The sequence below is a fragment of the Octopus sinensis genome, linkage group LG19 (assembly GCF_006345805.1).
Source record: "Octopus sinensis linkage group LG19, ASM634580v1, whole genome shotgun sequence".
Classification (NCBI taxonomy): Eukaryota; Metazoa; Mollusca; class Cephalopoda; order Octopoda; family Octopodidae; genus Octopus; species Octopus sinensis.
This window is the reverse complement of record NC_043015.1, coordinates 33,079,878-33,101,768: the sequence shown is the minus strand read 5'-3', so window position 1 is coordinate 33,101,768 and position 21,891 is coordinate 33,079,878. Positions and strand designations below refer to the sequence as shown.

At 35.0% G+C, this 21,891-nt stretch overlaps 1 protein-coding gene across 50 annotated transcripts in view; it reads left to right on the top strand.

Annotated features, from left to right (window-relative positions):
* Positions 1 to 21,891, top strand: part of LOC115222185 (fas apoptotic inhibitory molecule 1-like) — an 87,486-nt gene that overhangs the window by 47,089 nt on the left and 18,506 nt on the right. For 7 of the 50 annotated variants that reach the window (XM_036511350.1, XM_036511365.1, XM_036511363.1 and 4 more), the window contains 4 exons: positions 78 to 101; positions 4,024 to 4,047; positions 7,690 to 7,713; positions 10,664 to 10,687. In XM_036511350.1, coding sequence (XP_036367243.1) covers positions 78 to 101; positions 4,024 to 4,047; positions 7,690 to 7,713; positions 10,664 to 10,687 — 96 coding nt within the window. Of the gene's footprint in view, positions 1 to 77; positions 102 to 2,199; positions 2,224 to 4,023; positions 4,048 to 7,689; positions 7,714 to 10,663; positions 10,688 to 21,891 lie in introns of all 50 variants that reach the window. The other 43 variants (XM_029792333.2, XM_036511354.1, XM_036511353.1 and 40 more) reach the window with 15 other exon arrangements.

Below are 21,891 nucleotides of genomic sequence, written 5' to 3'. Positions count from 1 at the left end.
GCCAATTGAGGTAAGAATGACTTTCTTTACACTGACCAACTTCTCACATAGCGTTATATTTTCTTATACATAAACAGATCTGTTGAAAGTGAACAAGAGAGGTAAGAATGACTTTGTTTACGCTAACCAATTCCTCATGCAGCATTATTTTCCCATATATAAACAGAAACGCGTCTGACTTATATATCTAGATTCCCAGGAAATCAGTACTTGAATATGTAATTAATTATTTAGTTCATTAATTAACTACATGTGTCTGTATATATATAAATCTTTTTAGATTCTAAATCTTTTAAGGCTCAGCACTTTAAATTAATTTTTCAACCAATTGAAATTTTACGAAGAGAAGTAAATTCTGTTTTTTTTTTATGTTTACGATCCCAAAACATATAAATCTCTCCACTCTTAAACCCTTCGATTTAATCTGCGATTGGTTGATTAATTTCTCAATTACTCTCCCCGCCCCCTGTGTGTCTTTCACTGTAACACCCCCACACTCTCTCGAGCATGCATTTATGCACATACTCACACGTACACACTCTTTCTATCTCTTGCTCTCTCTCTCTTTCTCTTGCTCTCTCTGCCTGTCTGTCTCTCGCTCACTTTCACTCTCTCCCTCTCTCTCACTCACTTTCATTCTCTCTCTCTCTCTCTCTCTCTAGCTATCTATCTATCTGTCAAACATATGTGTATATAGGAATATGTCTATAGAAATACTATAGATGTATACTCAAAGTCACACAGATCTCTTGATTGACTAATCTCTCAAGTCCTCTTTCTCCCCTGCGTGCCTCTCCCTATTGCACTCTCCCCCACTCTCTTGGAGGTGTCCATGCACACACGCTCATGCACACATACTCTCTCTCCCTCTCTATCTCTCTTACTCAACCTCTCTCTCTCCCTCTCCATGTATACCCATCTGTTGAACATGTGCGTGTATGGGAATATGTCTATAGAAAGATTATAGTTATATACTCAAAGTCACACAGATGTCTCCTCCCTATTCCAGCTAAAACCCCTCCCACCTTTGCACGCATAGATCCATACAACGTACACCTGTCTCTCTTCCTCTCTCTCCCTGTCTCTCCTTACCTCAATATTTCTCTAAATATGTACAGAAGGTTAAAGATGTCTTGAACCTGGGTCAGTAATGAACTGAAACTCTGAGAGGGTGGATGGCAAATAGCCGTAGGAGACAATCCAAATAATATCATAACAGCAGCTCTGAAGGACAATGGCAACATAGAGACCAAAGGTCAGACAGAACGGAAAAAGACAAGAGTCAATCTGCTCCTGTGCCCTCATCAAACCTTACATTAACACACTTGACACCATCTTTGCACAGGAACTCAAAAAGGATGACAAGGATGGAGACCCTGATGTGAGTAGCAGATGTTCCCCTTACCCTACTGATCCAGAAGGGAACACATCTGAAAGAAAAACTAAAACTGAGAGACATGTCAAGGAAGAAAACACCAGCATTGATGGCCCTACCAGCACCAATACAAGTGGTCCACTCAGTCATATAAGATGAACTGGCAGACCATCTACACACTGGTGGGTGGGGGACACCCCTTCAGTCATGAATGACCATGAGATTGCACCTAGAAAGTTACCCTCCGAGGTACAAGTCCAGGCAAGGTTATTTATAGAAGACCAGCAGTCACCCATGCATACCGGCCTCCCCTCTCCATGTCAAGGGAAAGGCAAAGGGGCCAATACAGCTTGGCACCATTTCTACAGCTGAGTAAACTGGAGCAACGTGAAATAAAGTGTCTTGCTCAAGAACACAACACACAGCTCAGTCCAGGAATTGAACTCACAACCTCACGATCGTAAGCTCGACACTCTAACCACTGAGCCATGCGCCTTCACACTATGAAAACACTAAAACACTACATCAGAAGAATTTTCGTAGAAATGTGTGAAAATTACAAAGTTTAAGTTTGTTTACTTAAAAACTTATGTATTAACCATGTGTGGAAAAACCCCTGTGAAAAATCGAACCAAAGATAGAAACTTCCCTACTTACACAGTAAAATATCCGATTCTCTTATACAATAAGTGGAGGTAAAAACGTATGCATACAATTTTTTTGTGTTTTAGTTATTACGATCTGTCGAAAGCCAACAGTTGAGGTAAGAATGACTTTGTTTACACAAACCAACTTCTCATGTGGCATTATTTTCTTATAAACAGATCTGCTGAAAGTGAACAAGTGAGGTAAGAATGACTTTGCTTACATGGAACAACTCCTTACACAGCATTATTTGCTTCTATATAAACAGAAATGTGTCTGACTTATATATCTAGATTCCCAGGAAAGCAGTAATTGAATGCGTACTTAATTATTTAGTTAATTAATTAATTAATTAACTACATGTGTGTCTACAAATCTTTTTAGGCTGTATATCCTTTTAGTCTCAGCACTTAAAATTAATTTTTCATTCAACTGAAATTTTACGAAGAGAAGTAAATTCCATTTTGCTTTCTATTTACGATCCCAAAACGTATAAGTCTCTCCACTTCTTATGCTCTTTTATTTAATCTGCAAGTGGTTCATTAATTTCTCAATTCCACTCTCTTCTGTATCTCTCTCTCCGTGTAGCACCACCCACACTCTCTCTCAATCAAAGCACACACTCTCTCTCTTACTCTCTTGCTCTGTCTCCCTCTTGCTCACTCTCTTTTACTCTCTCCTTGTGTACCTGTCTATTTAACATGTGTATATGGGAATATGTCTATATAAAGATTATAGATACATACTCAAAGTCACACAGATCTCGCTTCTCTATCCCAGCTAATGTCCTTCCCATCTGTGCATGCATAGATCAAATACAACTTACACCTCTCTTTCTTCCTGTTTCCCTATCTCTCCTTATCTCAATATTTCTCTAAATATATACAAGAAGAAACAGCAGGCAAAAGGTGTCCTGAAACTGGGTTAGTGCTGAACTGAAACTGTTACTAAAAGGGTGGATAAAATAACTGAAGGAGACAATCCAAATAATATCATCTTTGCAGCTCTAAAGAGCAATGGCTACAGAAGGACCACAGCTCAGGGCCTGACTGCCGACCGTCAACACATCTTGTGTCCATCTCCCATGTTCCTGCCTTTAGGGTTTTATATCATACATGCCAGCTCAGTTTGAAACATTCTCAGTCGAAAGACGCTTGTTGTTATTTCTTGTTGTATTCGTAATTGTGCACCATGTTCTCCGTTTTTTTTTTATTTGTTTGTCTTTTTTTCATCTTTGTTGCCGTAAACATTCACTAGCTTTCTTACAAAGGGGTCTAATGCTCTTAGCTTTGACTTTTTGGGGACAATCAGATTAAATCATCTCAAGTGTAACTGTCTGAAATGGTCGTGACTTCTGGTACTTGACTGATGAAAGAAAACCAAGAACAACTTGTCTTTTTTTGCCTGTCCTTCTTATTGTTGTTTCTCTTATCCGCCTTTGTGTCGTCTATCTTGTTCCAATGTTTTAATGCCCTCTATTGCGTTTTTGTTCCATTTTTATATTTACACATACACACAGATATATATATATATAAATATATATATTCCAAGATGGTGACTTTCTGGTAGCACATATTTTCACTTGGTTCTGAAAGTTTTTTAGAAAATTGTACAGAAAATCGTTACTACTTCATGTTAACTAATCTTTATTGTATCCTGGGGTGATAATACACACTACGAAAACACTAATACACTACATAGGCAGAATTTCAGTAGAAAAATGAAAATTACAAAGTTCATGTTTGTTTACATAAAAACTGATATATATTACCTGTGTGTGGCAAAACCTCTGTAAATAATCAGACCAAGAATTGAAACTTCCTTACTTATCCACTGAAAAATCGGATTCTCTTAGAAAAAAAGTGAGGGAAAAATGTATGTTTACAATTTTTTTCATCTTTTGGTTATTACGATCTGTCGAAAGCAGACAATTGTAGTAACAACAACTTTGTTTACACTAATCAACATCTCACGCGGCATTATATTTTCTTATACATAAACAGATCTGTTGAAAGCGAACAATTGAGGTAAGAACGACTTTGTTTACAGTAACCAACTCCTCACGCAATATTAGTTTCTGACCTATAAACCAACAGGTGTCCGACCTGTATATCTAAATTTTCTGGAATTCAGTGATTGAACATGTAATTAATTATTTGGTTAATTAATTACCTATATGTGCCTTTATATATAAATCTTTTTGTTCCATGCTTAGATTCCATTTTTCAATCAACTTAAATTTTACTAAGAGAAGTAAATTCTGTTTTTTATTTATATTTACGATACCAAAGTCCCTCCACTCTTATACATTTTAATTTAATCTGCGATTGATTAATTTCTCTGTTCCTCTCTTTCCCCAGTGTCTCTCTCCTTGTACCCCCCCCCACATGCACGTGTACACACACACACTCTCTCTCTCTTTTGCTCTCTCTCTCTTTCTCTTACTTTCTCTCTCTCGCTCTCTCTCTCCCTACATACTTATCTATTGATCATGTGTGTTTATAGGAATGTGTCCACAGAAAGCTTATAGATAGTCACACAGATATCTCGTCCCTATCCCAACTAATACCCCTCTAAACTGTGCACACATAGATCAATACACTTTATGTCTCTCTGTCTTTTTCTCTCCCTATCTCAGTATTTCTCTAAATACATTGAAGGAAACAGCAGACTAAAGATGTCTCGAAATTGGCTGAGCGCTGAACTGAAACTCTTTTTCAGATGGTGGAAAATAGCCGACGGAGACAATCCACATAATATTATGATGGCAGGTCTAAAGGACAATGGCTACATAAGGACCATAGCTCAGATAGAGCTGTAAAAACAAGAGTGGATCAGGTCCTGTGCCCTCATCAACCCTCACGTTAACACACTTAACACCATCTTTGCACAGGAACTCAAAAAGGATGACAAGGATGGAGACCCTGATGTGAGTAACAGACATTCCACTGGCAATACAGCTCCACAAGGGAACACTTCTGAAACAAAAACTAAAATTGTGAGATCTGCCATGGAAGAAGACACCAGCATTGATGGTCCTAAAACTAACAAATATCAACACCAAAAAAGCAAATACATATATATATATTCATATATATGTGTGTGTGTGTGTGTGTGTGTGTGTGTTTATATGCATATATATGTATATATATGCGTGGGTTTGTGTGTGTATATATATATACAGGGTTATTCAAACGGAATGAACCGATTTCATTACGCAATATCTTAATAAGAAAAAGCGATAGAAAACTCCAGCTAAGTCACAAGTATTTACTCGCAATCAACTTTTATTTCCTGTCTTACAAGTGTTCAAATGTGGCCACCACCTGCAGCATGGGCAACATCAATGCGATAAGAAATTCCTCCCAGACATGTATCAGCATATCAAAAGCAAGTTCATTATGGAACTAAAGAATAAATTTGCTTTGCTTTGAGCTGGTTCCAGAAGATATTGACATAGAAGGGAAATGGAAAAACTTCGATAAAGCATTCAATCAGCCAACCAAAGAAGTACTCAGTGGATTCTGATATGCTGATATGCATCTGGGAGAAATTCTCTTATCGCATTGATGTTGCCTGTGTTGCAGGTGGTGGCCACATTTGAAGACTTGCAAGACAGGAAATAAAAGTTGATTATGAGTAAATTCTTGCGACTTAACTGGAGTTTTCTATTGCTTTTCCTTATTAAAATATTGCATAATGAAATTGGTTCATTCCTTTTGAATAACTCTCTCTCTCTCTCTCTCTCTATATATATATATATATATATAATATATATATATATATATAATATATATATAATATATATACAGATACATATACATATGTATATGTATCTATATATACATGCATACATGTATCTATATAAACATATATGCATATATATTTGTATGTATATATATACATACATATATATACATATATTTATACATATACACACATATATATATATATATACACACACCTATGTATATACACACACTCACACACACACACATATATGGCTTAGTCATTAGGATATTCAGCTCATGATCATAAGGTCGTGAGTTCAATTCCCAACGGCACACTGTGTCCTTGAGCAAGACACTTTATTCCACTTTATTGCTCCAGTCCACTCAGCTGGCAAAAAATGAGTTGTACCTGTCTTTCAAAGGGTCAACCTTGTCAGATTCTGTGTGTCATGCTGAATCTCCCCAAGAACTATGTTAAGGGTATGCATGTCTGTGGAGCGCTCAGCCACTTGCATGTTAATTTCATGAGCAAGCTGTTCTGTTGATCAGATTAATTGGAACTCACATCATCATAAACTGACGGCATGTCAATATATATATATATATATAATATATATATATATATATATATATATATATACAGGGTTGGCCAAAAGTCACCCAACCGTGAATCCAAATTCCATAAATACTATCTGTAATTCTGTATTGACTTGAATGGAAAAAATGTGTCACTCAAGAAGGACTTCAGTTTGAACAACTTTCATGATGTTTCATATTTAGATGCTTCTATTTAATTCATTCAGTTGTAAAACATAAACCTTGGAATTTAATGGTCTTGATTTACTGTCAGGAGGTTTTTGGCCAAACCTGTATAGATGCATATATTTATATATAGCAAGTGTTTTCAGTTCTTCCTGGGAATCTTTAAGAAAATCTTCAAAAAAATCCCTAATAATAGATAGTAGCCAATCTTTATTCTATCCTGAGGTGATAACACACCCTATGAAAACGCTGAAACACTTCATTGAATTTTCGTAGAAAAGTGAAAATTAAGAATCTTGTGTTTATTTACATAAAAACTCATATATTACCCAGGTGTGGCAAAACCCCTGTGAATAATCAGACCAGGTATCAAAACTTCCCTCTTAACACAGTAAAAAATCTGATCTTCTTAGAGAATAAATGAAGGAAAAAATGTATTTATACAATTTTTTGTCTTTTACTCATTACGATCTGTTGAAAGCCAATAATTGAGGAAAGAGTGACTTTGTTTACACTCACCAACTTCTCACGCAGCATTATTTTGTTATATAACTGCGGCTTTTTATAGCTATGGTGCGACCTCACCTGGAATTTGCATCAACGGTCTGGAACTCCTATCTTGCCCAAGATATTAATCGTCTGGAAGCTGTTCAGCGATGTGCAACCAAGAGAATACCCTCTATCAGGCATTTGCCATATTCTGAATGCCTTACTTCTCTGGGCATGGATACATTGAAACTCCGAAGTCTGGCAGCTGACTTGACAGACACCCATAAAATTATTAACCATCTTGCTAACAATAACTCTGAGCACCTTTTCAAACTCCACCTGTCTAACACCCGTGGACATGTTTACACAGTCAGAAAGCAGCACAGCTCCCATGACATTTGGAAACATTTTTTCACGCTAAGAGTTGCTGAAGCATGGAACAAACTGCCGGCATCAGTCGTTAGTTGTCGGAGCACTGCATCCTTCAAAACTTCCATGCTTCCTGAGATTTGCCAACACTACACCTACTACGTAGGCATGTATCTGATTCATACACTCTTCACTTCCCAGACATTTGTACATTACTGCATATTCTTTATACGCACTTTTGACAAGTTGTGGTGTACCTGAGCACTGTATACAATAATTTCATTATTATTATTATTATATAAATATATATATACACAGATCTGATGAAAGCCAAGAAGAGAGGTAAGAACAATGTAGTTTACACTAACCAACTCCTTACACAGCATTATTTGCTTCTATATAAACATAAATGTGTCTGACTTATATATCTAGATTCCCAGGAAACCAGTAACTGATTACATAATTAATTGTTTAGTTAATTAATTAACTACACGTGTCTTTATATGTAAAAGTTTTTACAGTCAAAATTTTTTTAATCTTTGCGCTTTAAATTAATATTTCAGTCAACTGAAATTTAATGAAGTGAATTAAAGTTTGTTGTTCTTCATATTTGCGATCCCAAAATGTATAAGTCTCTCCACTGATATGCCCTTTGATTTAATCTGCGATTGATTGATTAATTTCTCGATTCCACTCTCTTCCTCGTGTCTCTCTCCCCGTAGCACACCTCACACTTTCTCTAGCAGGCTTACACGCACACACATACACTCACATGTATACACACTCTCTCTCTCTCTAGCTCTCTGCCTGTCTGTTTCTCTTTGTCTCTTGGTATCTCACTCTCACTCTCTCCCTCTCTCTTTCTTTCTTTCTCAAAATCAAATTCGATGACTGGTGCATACATGACAGATGCGCAGGGGCCCTCAGAGAATAGTTGGACATATGAAGCATCAGATGTGGTGTGCAAAAGAGATGACTGCGCTACTGTGGTCATGGGTTGCATATGGATGAGGACAGCTGTATGAAAAAGTGTCACACCCTAGCAGTTGAGGGAACCTGTGGAAAAGGTAGACTCTGGAAGACCTGGATGAGGTGGTGAAGCATGACCTTCAAACGTTAGGCATCACTAAGGTAATGACAAGTGACCGAGACCTTTGAAAATATGCTGTACTTAAGAAGATCTGGTAAGCCAAGTGAGACCGTAACCATGGCCTATGCCAGAGCAGCATAACCAGCCCATTTAAGAGCACCCTTCAATCATTGGGCAATAAACTGAACTTATGAAGACCTGTTGAGGCAAGTGGCTGATGACAGCACCACCTGATTGGTACCCATGCTGGTGGCACCATTCAAACGTGGTTGATGCCAGTTCCATCTGATTGGCCCTTGTGCCGGTGGCATGTAAAAAGCACCTTCTACACCCAGAATGGTTGACATGAGGAAGGGCATACAGCTGTAGAAACATTGCCAGATCGGAGTGGAACCTGGTGCATATATATATGTATATATATGTATATGTGTATATATATATATATATATATTATATATATATATATATATATATATATATATATATATATATATATATATATATATATATATATATATATATTATATATATATTATATATATATTCATATATATTATATATATATATATATATATAATATATATATATATATATATATATATATTTACATATATACACATATATACACATGTATGTATACTAAAAGAAAGCAATTATTAAAGGGTTGATTGTGTGGAAATAGTTTTATAAATTCATGTTCTAAGAAATTTCCTATAGTTTTGATTTCTCAATTTTACTGAATTTTTCTAACTCCTATTTCTTGCATATTTAGATATATTCATTGCATTCACTGTGTCCAAATCTTCACACATTTAAATATTCATTGCATTCACTGCAGAGTATTCCATTTTCATTTGCAAAGTTTCACTTTCTCTTTCAATATTTTTAGTTTAAGTTTTAATTCGCTATTTAGAAAATGAACAGTTTATTCTCTTAATGTATACGTAATGTAAAAACATTATTCATTGAATGAAGACTTTTTTTAAATACCCATATAATTTTTGTAAAAAAATTTGGAAGTTATTTTGTTGTTATAGCTGTTTGGAATGCTATAGGCCTTACAATAATAACTATGGGGACCGATTTTGGCCGTTTCTCTTTTCAACTTAAAAACTATGGGAGAAGCCTTTTCAGTAAAAAAACTAAAAAACAAAGCAAATCGTAAATATTTTCAGAAAAATGGTGAAGAATTCAAGGGCGGTTTTGCTGTTGTTTCAAGCACAGCCCAAACCACTCTTCCTTTTCACCCTCACATGTTTTGATGCTTTTTCGATATTTTTCTCCCGTTAAGCACATTTTATAGAATAATGATGCTGAAGTAACACACGTGTTGTCCGTTGGTGGAATATAAGCAACAAAAAAAGAAAAAATTGGAGCCTGGTGTAGCCTCCTGGCTTCCCAGACCCCAGTCGAACCGTACAATCCATGCCAGCATAGAAAACGGGCGTTAAATGATGATGATGTGTACATACATACATACATACATACATACATACATACATACATACATACATACATACATACGAATATATATTCAAAGATGGTGACTTGCATCAGCACTTGCCTTTACTTTGTCTTGAGCACCTTTCAGAAAATTGCACAGAAAATCATCCCTACTTCATGGTAACTAATCTTTATGGTATCCTGAGGTAACAATACACACTATGAAAACACTCAGACCCTACATAGACAGAATTTCAGTAGAAAAGTGAAAATTGCAAAGTTTGTATTTCTTCACGTAAAAACTCATAAATCATCCGCGTGTGGCAAAATCCCTGATGAATAATAAACACCAACAATTGGAACTTCCCTACTTAGACAGTAAAAAGTCCAGTTCTCTTACACATTAAGAGCAGGCAAAAACATACATACAGTAATCCCTTGACTGTCACAGGAGTTATGTTCCGATTGGTGGAAATCCGTGAAGTAGAAACAGTACTGTACTGTATATTAAAAAAAATTATTTCTATTATTTTTATATATTTATTTTATTATAAATACAAAACAACACCATGGAGGAATCCCTGTAAGCTTAAATAATAAACGCGATAGGTGAACTGCGATATGGTGGAGGGGATCACTTTATATGATTTTTTGTCTTTGCATTATTACGATTTGTTGAAAGCAGACAACTGAGGTAAGAATGACTTTGTTTTCAATAATCAACTTCTCAAGGGACATTATTTTCTTATACATAAACAGATCTGTTGAAATTGAACAATTGAGGTAAGAACGACTTTGTTTACGCTAACCAATTCCTCATGTGGCATTATTTTCTCATATATAAGCAGAAAGGTGTCTGACTTATATGTTTAGATCTCCAGGAATGCAGTTATTGAATACACGATTGAATATTTAGTTAATTAATTAATTAGCTACACGTGTCTTTATACATAAATCACTTTTGGCTCTAAATGTCTTTAGTCTCTGTATAATGAGATAAAAAACTTATGCGTGGACGTAATATAGAAAGCAAGTTCTATCTGTAGTTTTGGGGGGACCAAAAACGTAACAAAAATTTGGTTACATGTGGGCATGATCCGAAAAGTTCTGTGGATGTGTACGTGTGTGCGGGTATGTATGTATATAGATGTATGCGCGTGTGCGGACATAAGAGTACATATATATATAGACGTTTTTACTCAGTATTTTTACAATTTTTCCTGTTTTTTTTAGACGTATGTATAATCCTTTTTGTGCGTGCGTGTGTGCGTATGTGTATATAGACGTGTGCATGTATGTGCATATATGGGCGAGTATGTGTGTGTGCGTGCATAAAGGTATGTCTATATATGAACGTGGTTTACTCTTTGTATACTTCCTTATGCCTTTTTTCTGTATTGTTACCCTTAACCCTGTTTTTTCTTGTGCTTGTGCGTATGTAGACGTATGTATGAACTTTTACGGCGCACGCGTGTGTGTGTGTTTGTATGTATATGCATATACATTTGGCGAAAGATGCGAGTGAAGATGTGTACGTTTTTGTAGTGATGTATGCTTACGCACGTGGGTGTTCGAGCGCACATGTGTATGTATGAACAGACGTGCTTACGCGTTTACTATGAACTTTTTACCTTATCTTAATTAGGGGGTCATTCAAATTAGCGCTTTTGTATAAATAGCGATCTATAACACAGTAATATCCCTTTGTATAACGGTCTTTTTTCATAGCGTTTTTCCGATGGCCAGATAACCGAAGAGATGGTGGTGTGGATTTCTACCTCGGCATCTAAAACTCAGAGTTTTATCCTGGTTACCGAATAATTGTCACATAAGAGATAATGGTGTCATTGAAACCCAAAGGTGTCAAGTAATGCTGAATAATTTTTGCTCTCCTCTCACACCGTCTCCGATGAAGGGATATTATTAATATCCTAGAAAGAGCTGTAAGATCTATCTATAAATAGTGTAATATTTATACAACCTTGGTGCTTTTATCTTATTACACAAAAAATTCATATATATATATAAATATCTTCATCATATATATATATATATATATATATATATATATATATGTATATCTATAAATGTAATATGTGACAATTATTCGGTAGCCACGATAAACTCCATCTATATATATATAGATTTGTATACATATATACATGCATATGTATATATATATACATATATATGTATATATATATTTGTATATAAAAATATATATGTATATATATACATATATATATATATATTATATATATATATGTATATAAATGTGTATATATCTATATATATGTATATGTATGTATATATATATATAATGTGTATGTGTATATATATATATATATATATATATATATATATATATATACATGTGTATATATATATATATATATATTTATATATATATGTACATATATATGTATTTATATATTCGTGTATGTATATATATATATATATATATATATATATATACATACGTGTGTGAGTGTGTGTGTATATTGACTAGTGCATGCATTTCCACAATTCTCAACTGATTCTCACCAAACACTCACATTAGATCCCAATGACGGTCATACACTATAACATTCTGCCCAGAGCTCCCGCCTAAATGAACAAACTGGGAAAAACGGTGATTTACATCGTTTTTTTTCTCTAATTCATTGTATGTACATATTTTTTTTGTATGTAGTGTCTTCCATACTTTTTTAAAATCTATATATAGTCGTCTCTTGGCCTTAGAGAATATATATTTTAATGGTTTTCACATTTTTTGATTTATCATTTATTTATATATTGTAATTGTGTATTACTACTTTCTATGTTTTTTATGTGTGTTTGAGTTTTGGTTAGAGAAGTGAAAGGATTTTCTCTATAATTATTTCAAGTGGTTTCCTTACTTTTTTTAATCTATATGGTCTTATATTTGCATAACAGAATATTTTTTTAGTTGTTTTCATATTTTTTTAATTTATTATTTATCTATATGTTGTAATTGTGTATTGTTACTTTCTATACTTTTTTATATGTGTATTGGTATGTATTGTTTGAGTGTTTTGTTTATAGAGTATATATTTATTTATTTGATTTGACTGTTTTACATTATTTTTTAATCTATATTGTCGTATATTTGCATTATAGAATATTTTTTTATTGTTTTCACATTTTTTGATTTATTATTTATTTATATGTTGTAATTGTGTATTCTTACTTTTTTATATATTTTTGTATATTTGTCTTGGTGTGTATTTTTTGAGTGTTCTGGTTAGAGAATATTAGAAAAGTGAAAGGATTTTGTCTATTTATTTATTTTACTGTCCATCTGTGACTGTGATTAAATTGACTAAGAACACTCTACATGATGAATATCCAATACCAAACAATCTTAATCCCCATATCTAAACTGCATTAAACTTTGGCAAGCTTATCTTTACCTATTCTGAGTTACTGGAAAGGTGATGTTCCCTTTCCTCTCTTCTGATTGTTGATACCTTTTTTTTTTTTTACCTTTGATACCTTTGTTTCATTTTAAGGATGCTTCTTTACCCACTTGCGCCTCCACTTGCTGCTGCTGCTAAAGCTGTAGCTACTTCAGAGCAGCACGAAACCTATTGAGTGCATTCTACATGTATCCTGCTCACTTTTACCATCCTTACAACTTCACAATTATCTGTCTGCCTTACAACTCAACATCTTTTCACTGCAAAAGATTCAAAGCAATATTCGTGAACTGAAGTCAAATTCTTCGTCTTCATTTTCCGTTACCTGAAATCAATATTAGAGTGGTCGCACACTGTAAGCACATAGCAAATACATCCTTTAACTCTACTTTTTCAAGTAGGTATCATACCGCTATTTTTGAACATACAAATCATATTTCTCTCTGAAAAAATAGCTCTCTTTGGTGTTGAATAAAAAAAACTTGCAGAATGGAAGTTTCAATGTTTTCCTTCAATTTCCTTCTACCATTTTTGTGGCTGTTTCTGACAAGAGATTTCGCTTTCATGTAAAACAACTATATTTTGTAGTTATTATCCATGATCTACTACCAAAACACTTCGGTAGCTCTTCTTTGCATCGCTTGCAAGCTTATATGATCTATGATCATTAAGGTGCAACAGCCTCCACAATAACCAGCCCCCAATTTGATTTTCCATTCCTAGGTTAATTGGAAACATAGATTGCCATTCTACTCATAAACCTCGATTGTTCAATTATTTGGTGGAAAAAATACTACCAAAGCAACTTAAAATGTCCAAAATACAGGTGCATTTTCTAGTATATATATGTGTGTGTATATATATATATATATATATATATATATATATAAACATATGTATATATATATATAAGTTCAGTAAAATTTAGATTCAGATGAAGTTTTTGCGTTTGTTTTCATAAGAACTCATATATCACCCATGTATGGCAAAACCCTAGTAAATAATCAGATGAAAGGATTAAACTTCTCTACTTACATAGTAAAAAAATCCAATTCTCTTAGTGAATAAGTGGAGGTAAAAATGTATGTATACACTTTTTGTTTTGTCTTTTTGTTATTACAATCTTTCGAAAGCCAACAATTGTGGTAAGAACAACTTTGTTTACGTTAACCAACTTCTCATGCAACATTATTTTCTTATACATAAACAGATCTCTTGAAAGCCAAAAGTCGAAGTAGGAACAACTTTGTTTACACTAACCAACTCCTTACACAGCATTATTTTCATATATACAAACAGAAGGGTGTCTCATTTCCAGGAAAACAAGAAATTGATAATGTAATTAACTATTTAGTTAATTAATTAACTACATGTATATATATATATAAATCTTTTTAGTCTCTGCACTGAAAATTAATTTTTCAATCAACTTAAATCTCATGAAGAGCAGTAAATTCCATTTTTCTTTATATTTATGATCCCAAAACATATAAGTCTCTCCATATATCCTTTGATTGATTGATTAATTTCTCAATTAGCACCCCTACACTCTCTCACTAGCATGCGTGCACACTCATGCACACACAGAAACACACGCTCTCTTGCTCTCTCTCTCTTTTGCTCTCCCTCTCTCCATCTCTCCCTACATACCTATCTGTTGGTCATGTGGGTTTATGAGAATATGTCTATAGAAATACTATAGATGTATACTCAAAGTCACACAGATCTCTTGATTGACTAATCTGTCAATTCCTCTCTCTCCCTGTAGAACCCCACCCCCACCCACTCTCACACATATGTCCCCCTTTCACCACTTGACAACCAGTGTTGGTTTACGTCCCTGTAACTTAGCAGTTCAGCAAAAGAGACAGAAAAAACAAGTACTAGGCTTAAAAAACAAAATATAAGTACTAGAGTCGATTCATTTAACTAAAACTTTTTCAAGGCAGTGCCCCAGCATGGTCGCAGTCTAATGATGGAAACGAGTAATATAAAAGAAGACACCAATGAAGCACTGGTATCAATTCTTCCATCCTTTTCCCCACGTTCTCTCATTCTCTCTCTCCCTTTCTCTCTTTCTTTCTGCAAGAAGTCCACCATGGTTCGATCTGAAGAGGGACAGGCTCTGCCGAGTTTAAAATACCCTTAATACAGTGCATGATATAATGACATCCCTCTGAGTTTGTCGATTATATCAGTCCCAGTGCTATACTTGTACTTATTTCATTGATCCTGAATTTGAACTCAGAATATAAAGAGCCAGAAGAAATGCTGCTTACCGTTTCTTTCATCCAGCCAGCTAACTGAAATACTTAGAAGAAACAAGAAACTGTGTGGGGGTAAGATGAGGGTAGTTACATGAAGTAAATGGGTAAGATCAACAATAATAAGGAAGACACATTAATTAGTAGGATTTACCTGTATGGTTTTAATTAGATTTAAATGTATCAAGTTACACTTTTAACTTTTCATTAACCTGAGGCCTGTCCTGTTCAAGCAGACCTATTTCCAAAAGTATTCAGATTTTGACCATTTAGTCATAGTATATCTAAAACTACTCTAGTGTGTTTGTTCCAGTTTTCTTAAAATGTTATGGTAAAATTTCAGGAAGGTTTTAGCTGCTGTTTCTAGAAGGCGAACTGACAGTACAGATCCTCCCTTATAGGCTATAAAAACACTATTCTTATTTTGTGGCATCATCAATATTTCTATCACAAAGCTCCTAAACCACTTTGTTGATATAAACTGACTTTCAAATAAGCAAATATCTAAACAAACAGATCATATCATGTGATTCTGAACAATTGTTTTGTCTAAACACTTGAGACAATCAGTTTGGTCTTTAATGACACTTTTCAACCAGCCAAACTATCTGATTCCCAATCAATAAGTTCTACTAATCAATAATGAACTAATTAATGCTTAACGATAGTTCACATGAAATGCCAGACGGTTTGATTCCTGGGAATAATTAGTCTTAAACATACAGATACTCTGATCCTTTTTGAAGATTTGGATCTTTAACATTCTAGTCAGTAGGTTTATTCCCAATACTCTGAACGTCTGGAGTGTTATCTATCAACATCTCAACAACACTCTGACAACAAACATCAATTGTAGCCAAAAAGCGATGAATTATTGGGGAAATAATCCAGCATGGTCTTGTTAATAAATATATTGTGGGCACAAGTATAAGCATGGGCTCAGGAACAGGGGGTGCAAGCACACTCCCTAGAATTTTTGTGGGAGCGTAAAATCAAAATTTACACTCCTACTTATTTTTCTCAGGTTTAGAAAACAATAAAAAGTAGCTTGAAGTTAGGTTTCTTTTCAAAGTACAAAGAACAAAAATAGATAAAAAGACCTTGTTGGTAAAAAAATTCTGGACCTAGGTTTGCAGCCACTAAACAAATTTCATTCCTGAGCCAATGGGTGTGTGGTAAGAAATTTGCTTCCCAACCCCACCAGAAGCAAAATAGGGGTGTACTTGGGGTTTTCGGGGAGAGAATGCAGCTTCTTAATTCCTGTGTTGCTAAATGTTCTCAGTATCTGGGAGAAAAAAAAATGCAGGACCTTCTAACCCTTTTGATATCAACCTGCCTGAAACTGCCCCTAGTTTTATGTTAAAAATTCAATATTTAAAAGTAGTCTAGATTAAGATGTTCATCAAAATTTCAGGTTAATTTGTATTCCAGACACCAGCATAATAATGACAGAGTTATTTTAATAAACCCTTCGTTATTTTCCAAATTAATTGAAACTCAGGCAACTCAAGGCAACTCAGACAGATGTTGACTTACTTCACTCCATATTTGTTTGCATGAATTTAAAATATAGTGTTGTTTATTTTGTGTCCATTTATGTCTTGTAACTTAGAAGTTCAACAAACAGAAGTTGATAGAATTAATACTAGGGTGAATATAATTGATTAAACCCCTGGATGTAGTGTACTACCAAGGCTACAATCCAATGACTGAACATAGTAAAACAATTAAAACAATGCACTTTAACCTATAAATATGAATAATGTAAATTATAGAAACTAATTAATTGATTAGTTCTTTATTAAATAAATAAAACATAATTGTCAAGAATTTGTACTCAGAATTTCATTTCGGATTTTTCTTGTTTTTTAAACTATGATTTTATTTTTCCATGGCGCATACACTTATGCCATATCATACGCCAACTATATCTCGTGGTACATCACTCTACATCTTATGACTCCTTTGCTATAAGTTTTGGCATGCCTGGCTACATTTTCTAAGGAACCTAGTTACCATAGTGACATACCAATGGTTGTCAACTGGGGTCCATATGGTCCCTGAAAATCCATACAAGATTTTGGGGGTCCATGTAAATTGAGGATCCACAATAGTATCTTAATGGCCCTTAAAAAAATTTTGCTTTAGGTGTATGTATTGGTATGTATTGTGAGAGACAGCTGGGTTTCTATCTTTAACATTTTACATGGTTCAACCTACATAAGTTAATGTGTGAAAAACAATTAAGGAATTTTGGAAAAAGGTATCTATAAACCTAGTTTTTAAACATTGAAGAGCTAGCGGGTCCACCAGAATAAAACAGTGATCAAAGGGATCCATTCATAAAAAATGGTTGCGAACCCCTGCTTTAGATAAATTGAACCAATAAAAGACACTCGAAATGATTGCTTGACCTACTAGAAATAACAGCCAGATCACTCTCAAATAACAACTTCCTATCTTAAAAATGGAACTACATTGAATAATGTAGTTCTAGGTAGGCACAGGCATGGCTGTGTGGTAAGAAGCTTGCTTCCCAACCACATGGTTCTGGGTTCAGTCCTGTTGCATGGCACCTTGGGAAAGTATCTTCTACTATAGCTTTGGGCCAACCAAAACCTTGTGAGTGGTTTTGGTAGATGGAAACTGAAAAAAACTTATTGTATATATATGTGTGTGTGTGTGTGTGTGTGTGTATATGAATATGTGTGAGTGTGTGTGTGTCTGTGTTCGTCCTCTTTTCTACTGCTTGACAACCAGTGTTGGTGTGTTTACATCCCTGTAACTTGGCAGTTCAGCAAAAGAGACCAATAGAATAAGTACCAGACCTTACAAAAAAACTACTGGGGTTGATTCATTTGACTAAAATGGTGATGCCCCAGCATGGCCGCAGTCTAATGACTGAAACAAGCAAAAAATAAACGATATTATTTTCTGAATAAAAAGATGAACTGGCTGCAAAAAAGAATCCAGTCTGCTCGGTCTGGACTGACCCAGGGCTAAAAAACAACATCAGAGAATTGTATTCCAGTTAAAGAAAAAAATATTTAAAGCAAAAATATAGATTGGTAGATAGAGAGGAGGAGGAAGAGGAGGCTAAGAGGAAGAGAGAATCTGTGTGTGTGTGTCTGTGTGTGTGTGTGTATGTCCCCCAATGGATTTTCAAAAATAGTTAAATTAACGTTGACACATTTTCTTCGTTTTCTTCCTTCAGCTAATTATTTCTAATTTGGTTTCTATTGATTTCTCGAAGACATGTGAGAACTATTCCACACTGAGTTTCTAACCATTTCTCCAAGAACTGCCAACAGTATTTCTAACCAAACATCTTTGTGAGGCAGTTAGAAACATTCTATACGCTTGCTATATATATCCTCTTATACAGAATGTTCTGTCTGATTTTTCAGAATTCATTTAAAAGTGCAATCCTAATCTTTACTACTGCATATTTAATCATCTATATAATTTCTTTCACTTTCTATCATTTTTCTCCATCTATTTGTAAGTTTTGAATGTCTGATCACTAAATGCTTTTCTCTGTTTAAATGCTTTTGCTAAGAGGAATTCAGATGGAGCTAGGTCTGAATAATGCAGAGTGTTTGGCGTTCTTCCTCATTTGAATGATTTCAGATCATTTTTAGTGGCTTGTACAGTGTGAGGTCAAGCGTTATCTTGATGAAAGGGAAACTCCAGCTATTCATTAAGGCAGGATGCTTTCTATCCAAAGCAATATTCAAATGGGGAAGCTACCTCTAGTAATTGTTTGATTTTGCCCTGAAAGTTCATAATCAATAATTCCTTTCATATCCCACCAAACACTCAATAAAACGTTCCTTGAGTGAGGCCCTCCTTGTGAATGTGGATCAAGTTTTTAATTTAAGATTAGTCATCATTGCTGTCACTTTTGCCATCACCATTGTCAAGGTCATCACCATCATCATCATTATTAATGCTTGTGTTCCATGCTGGAATGGACTGGATGGTTTGACAGGATCTGATGTGTCCAAGGATTGCATTGTGCTCCAATGTCTGTTTAGGCATGGTTTCTACAACTGGGTACCCTTCCTAATGCCAATCACTTTATAGTATGGACTGGGTGCTTTTTTTCTCCTATGCAGCTCACTGAACTACAAATCTTGGGGATAAGGGTCAGCTTCATGCTAATGGATGAAATTTTTGAACTATGAGAAGTAGGGGTAGCAAAGCAGATTGTTGCAGAGGATCTGCATAGCTACTCACATTTGGTAGGGAAACCATGCACTCAATATTGCAGTAAAGTTTCAATTTCTCATCTCCAGCCATGACCTTATTTAAAATTGGTGCTTGGAGTTTATTTGTATCGAACAGTTCACAGCTCTGAAGTTTTTGCTGATAATTTGTTATTGAAAGAGCATGAGAAACCCATTTTCCTGATGTTGAAACCTAATGTTCATAACACTAACATTAAATTCAGTAGAAAGCTCTCTCTCACTGTCACATTGGGATATTCTGCAATTCTTGCCTGTGGAATTCTGTCATCCAGTTCAAAGAATGTTGTTACCTAGGATCATCAAGCAAATTCCAATTGCCATATCTGAATTTTTCAAACTACATCTGCAAAATCTTTCATTCACTGCATCTAGGCCATAATTCTTTCTTTTTTTTTAACAGTGTTGGCCAAAGCATGGCACAAATATGTTCTTTGCCTATTTTCTGGGTGTTTCAAATAGAAAATTAATGTATCAAGGTACGGTTGTTGCTCTATGGGAACCGTCCATGAAAGGATTATGCATCAGTGACTGCTTCCAATAGTTACAGGTTTTGCAAAAACAGGTTTCAACAAGTTCAAACTTGTAATCGATTCAGAACTTTCTGTGCTACCTGATATCATCTTTATTATTGTTTCAATGTTGACTTTCCTATGCTTCCATGGGTTGGACAGAGTTCATTGAGGCAGATTTTTCTATGGTTGGACGCTCTTTCTGTCACCAACCCTTATCTGTTTCCATGCCAAGTAACATGTCTCCATGGCCTGATATGGTTTTACACAATATTAGAAAATGAAGGACACTGCTTTTATGACACTAACACTCATTTACAACTACCACACTATGTCAAAACAGGAAGGCACAAGCATATTTACACACACACACACACACCACACACACACACACACGCACACACACACACACACACACACACACACACACATCTTTCAGTTTGTGTCTACTGAATCCACCCACAAGCCTTTAGCCAGCTTGGGGCTATAGATAAAGACACTTGACCAGGGTGCCACACAGTGGGACTGACCCTAAAAACCACGTGGTTGGATAAACACTAGTACACTAGTAAGAATTCCAGCAGATGAATTCAACTCCACACAGGCAACTCCCAGACTACCATCCTCAGTATTATCTCCATGTACATATACAAAATGGTTATTTCTAGCAATGTCCCTTTTTATACTGCTTCACCCCAAAATTTCACCCCAACTGACATTAAAAACAATTATTATATTTTGATCCTTCTAGCTTCACTTTCAAACTGTGTCAACATTGATTGTTCATCTGACCACCTTTATGTTGCCGTCTTATAAAACTAGATACACACTCGTCCTATACCTGTGTTTGTTTCAGTCAGTTTTCTCTCAGGTGTTAGCCTCGTACTAAACTTGGAAATCATTACAAATCCAACAACATAAGTTAAATATAATAAAAACTAAAAGCTAAACAAAAAAAAAAGCCTACCAACCAATCAATTGATTAATTAACTGATCGCTCCTACTTGGATAATTTGATAGATCAATAGATTGATTACTTTAATTCTTTTGTTTGGACTAGAATCTACCTGATTAATCAAAGGGTGGGAAAAATTAAATAAGAAAAGACTTAAGGCCACAGCATGAAAACTTGTTGGTAGAAATCAACAGGAGTGGACATGTTGTGGACAGCTGATAAAAGACAGAACTGTCCGTTGGCCAAACCTTTTCAAATAGGGACATTGGGTACTTCACACACAATACTAGATATCACACACACACACACACACACACACAAAGGAACTGCACACATACATACATACACACATACACACACACACACACACACACAAAGGAACTGCACACATACATTCACACACTCATGCTCTCTCCACTTGTATAAATGCACACACACACACACACACAAATGAACTACATACATACAATCACTCTCATGCTCTCTCCGCAGGTATGAATGCGCGCGCGCACACACACACACACACACACCACACAGGGTTGTGTATGTATGGGTGACTCTATGACAAC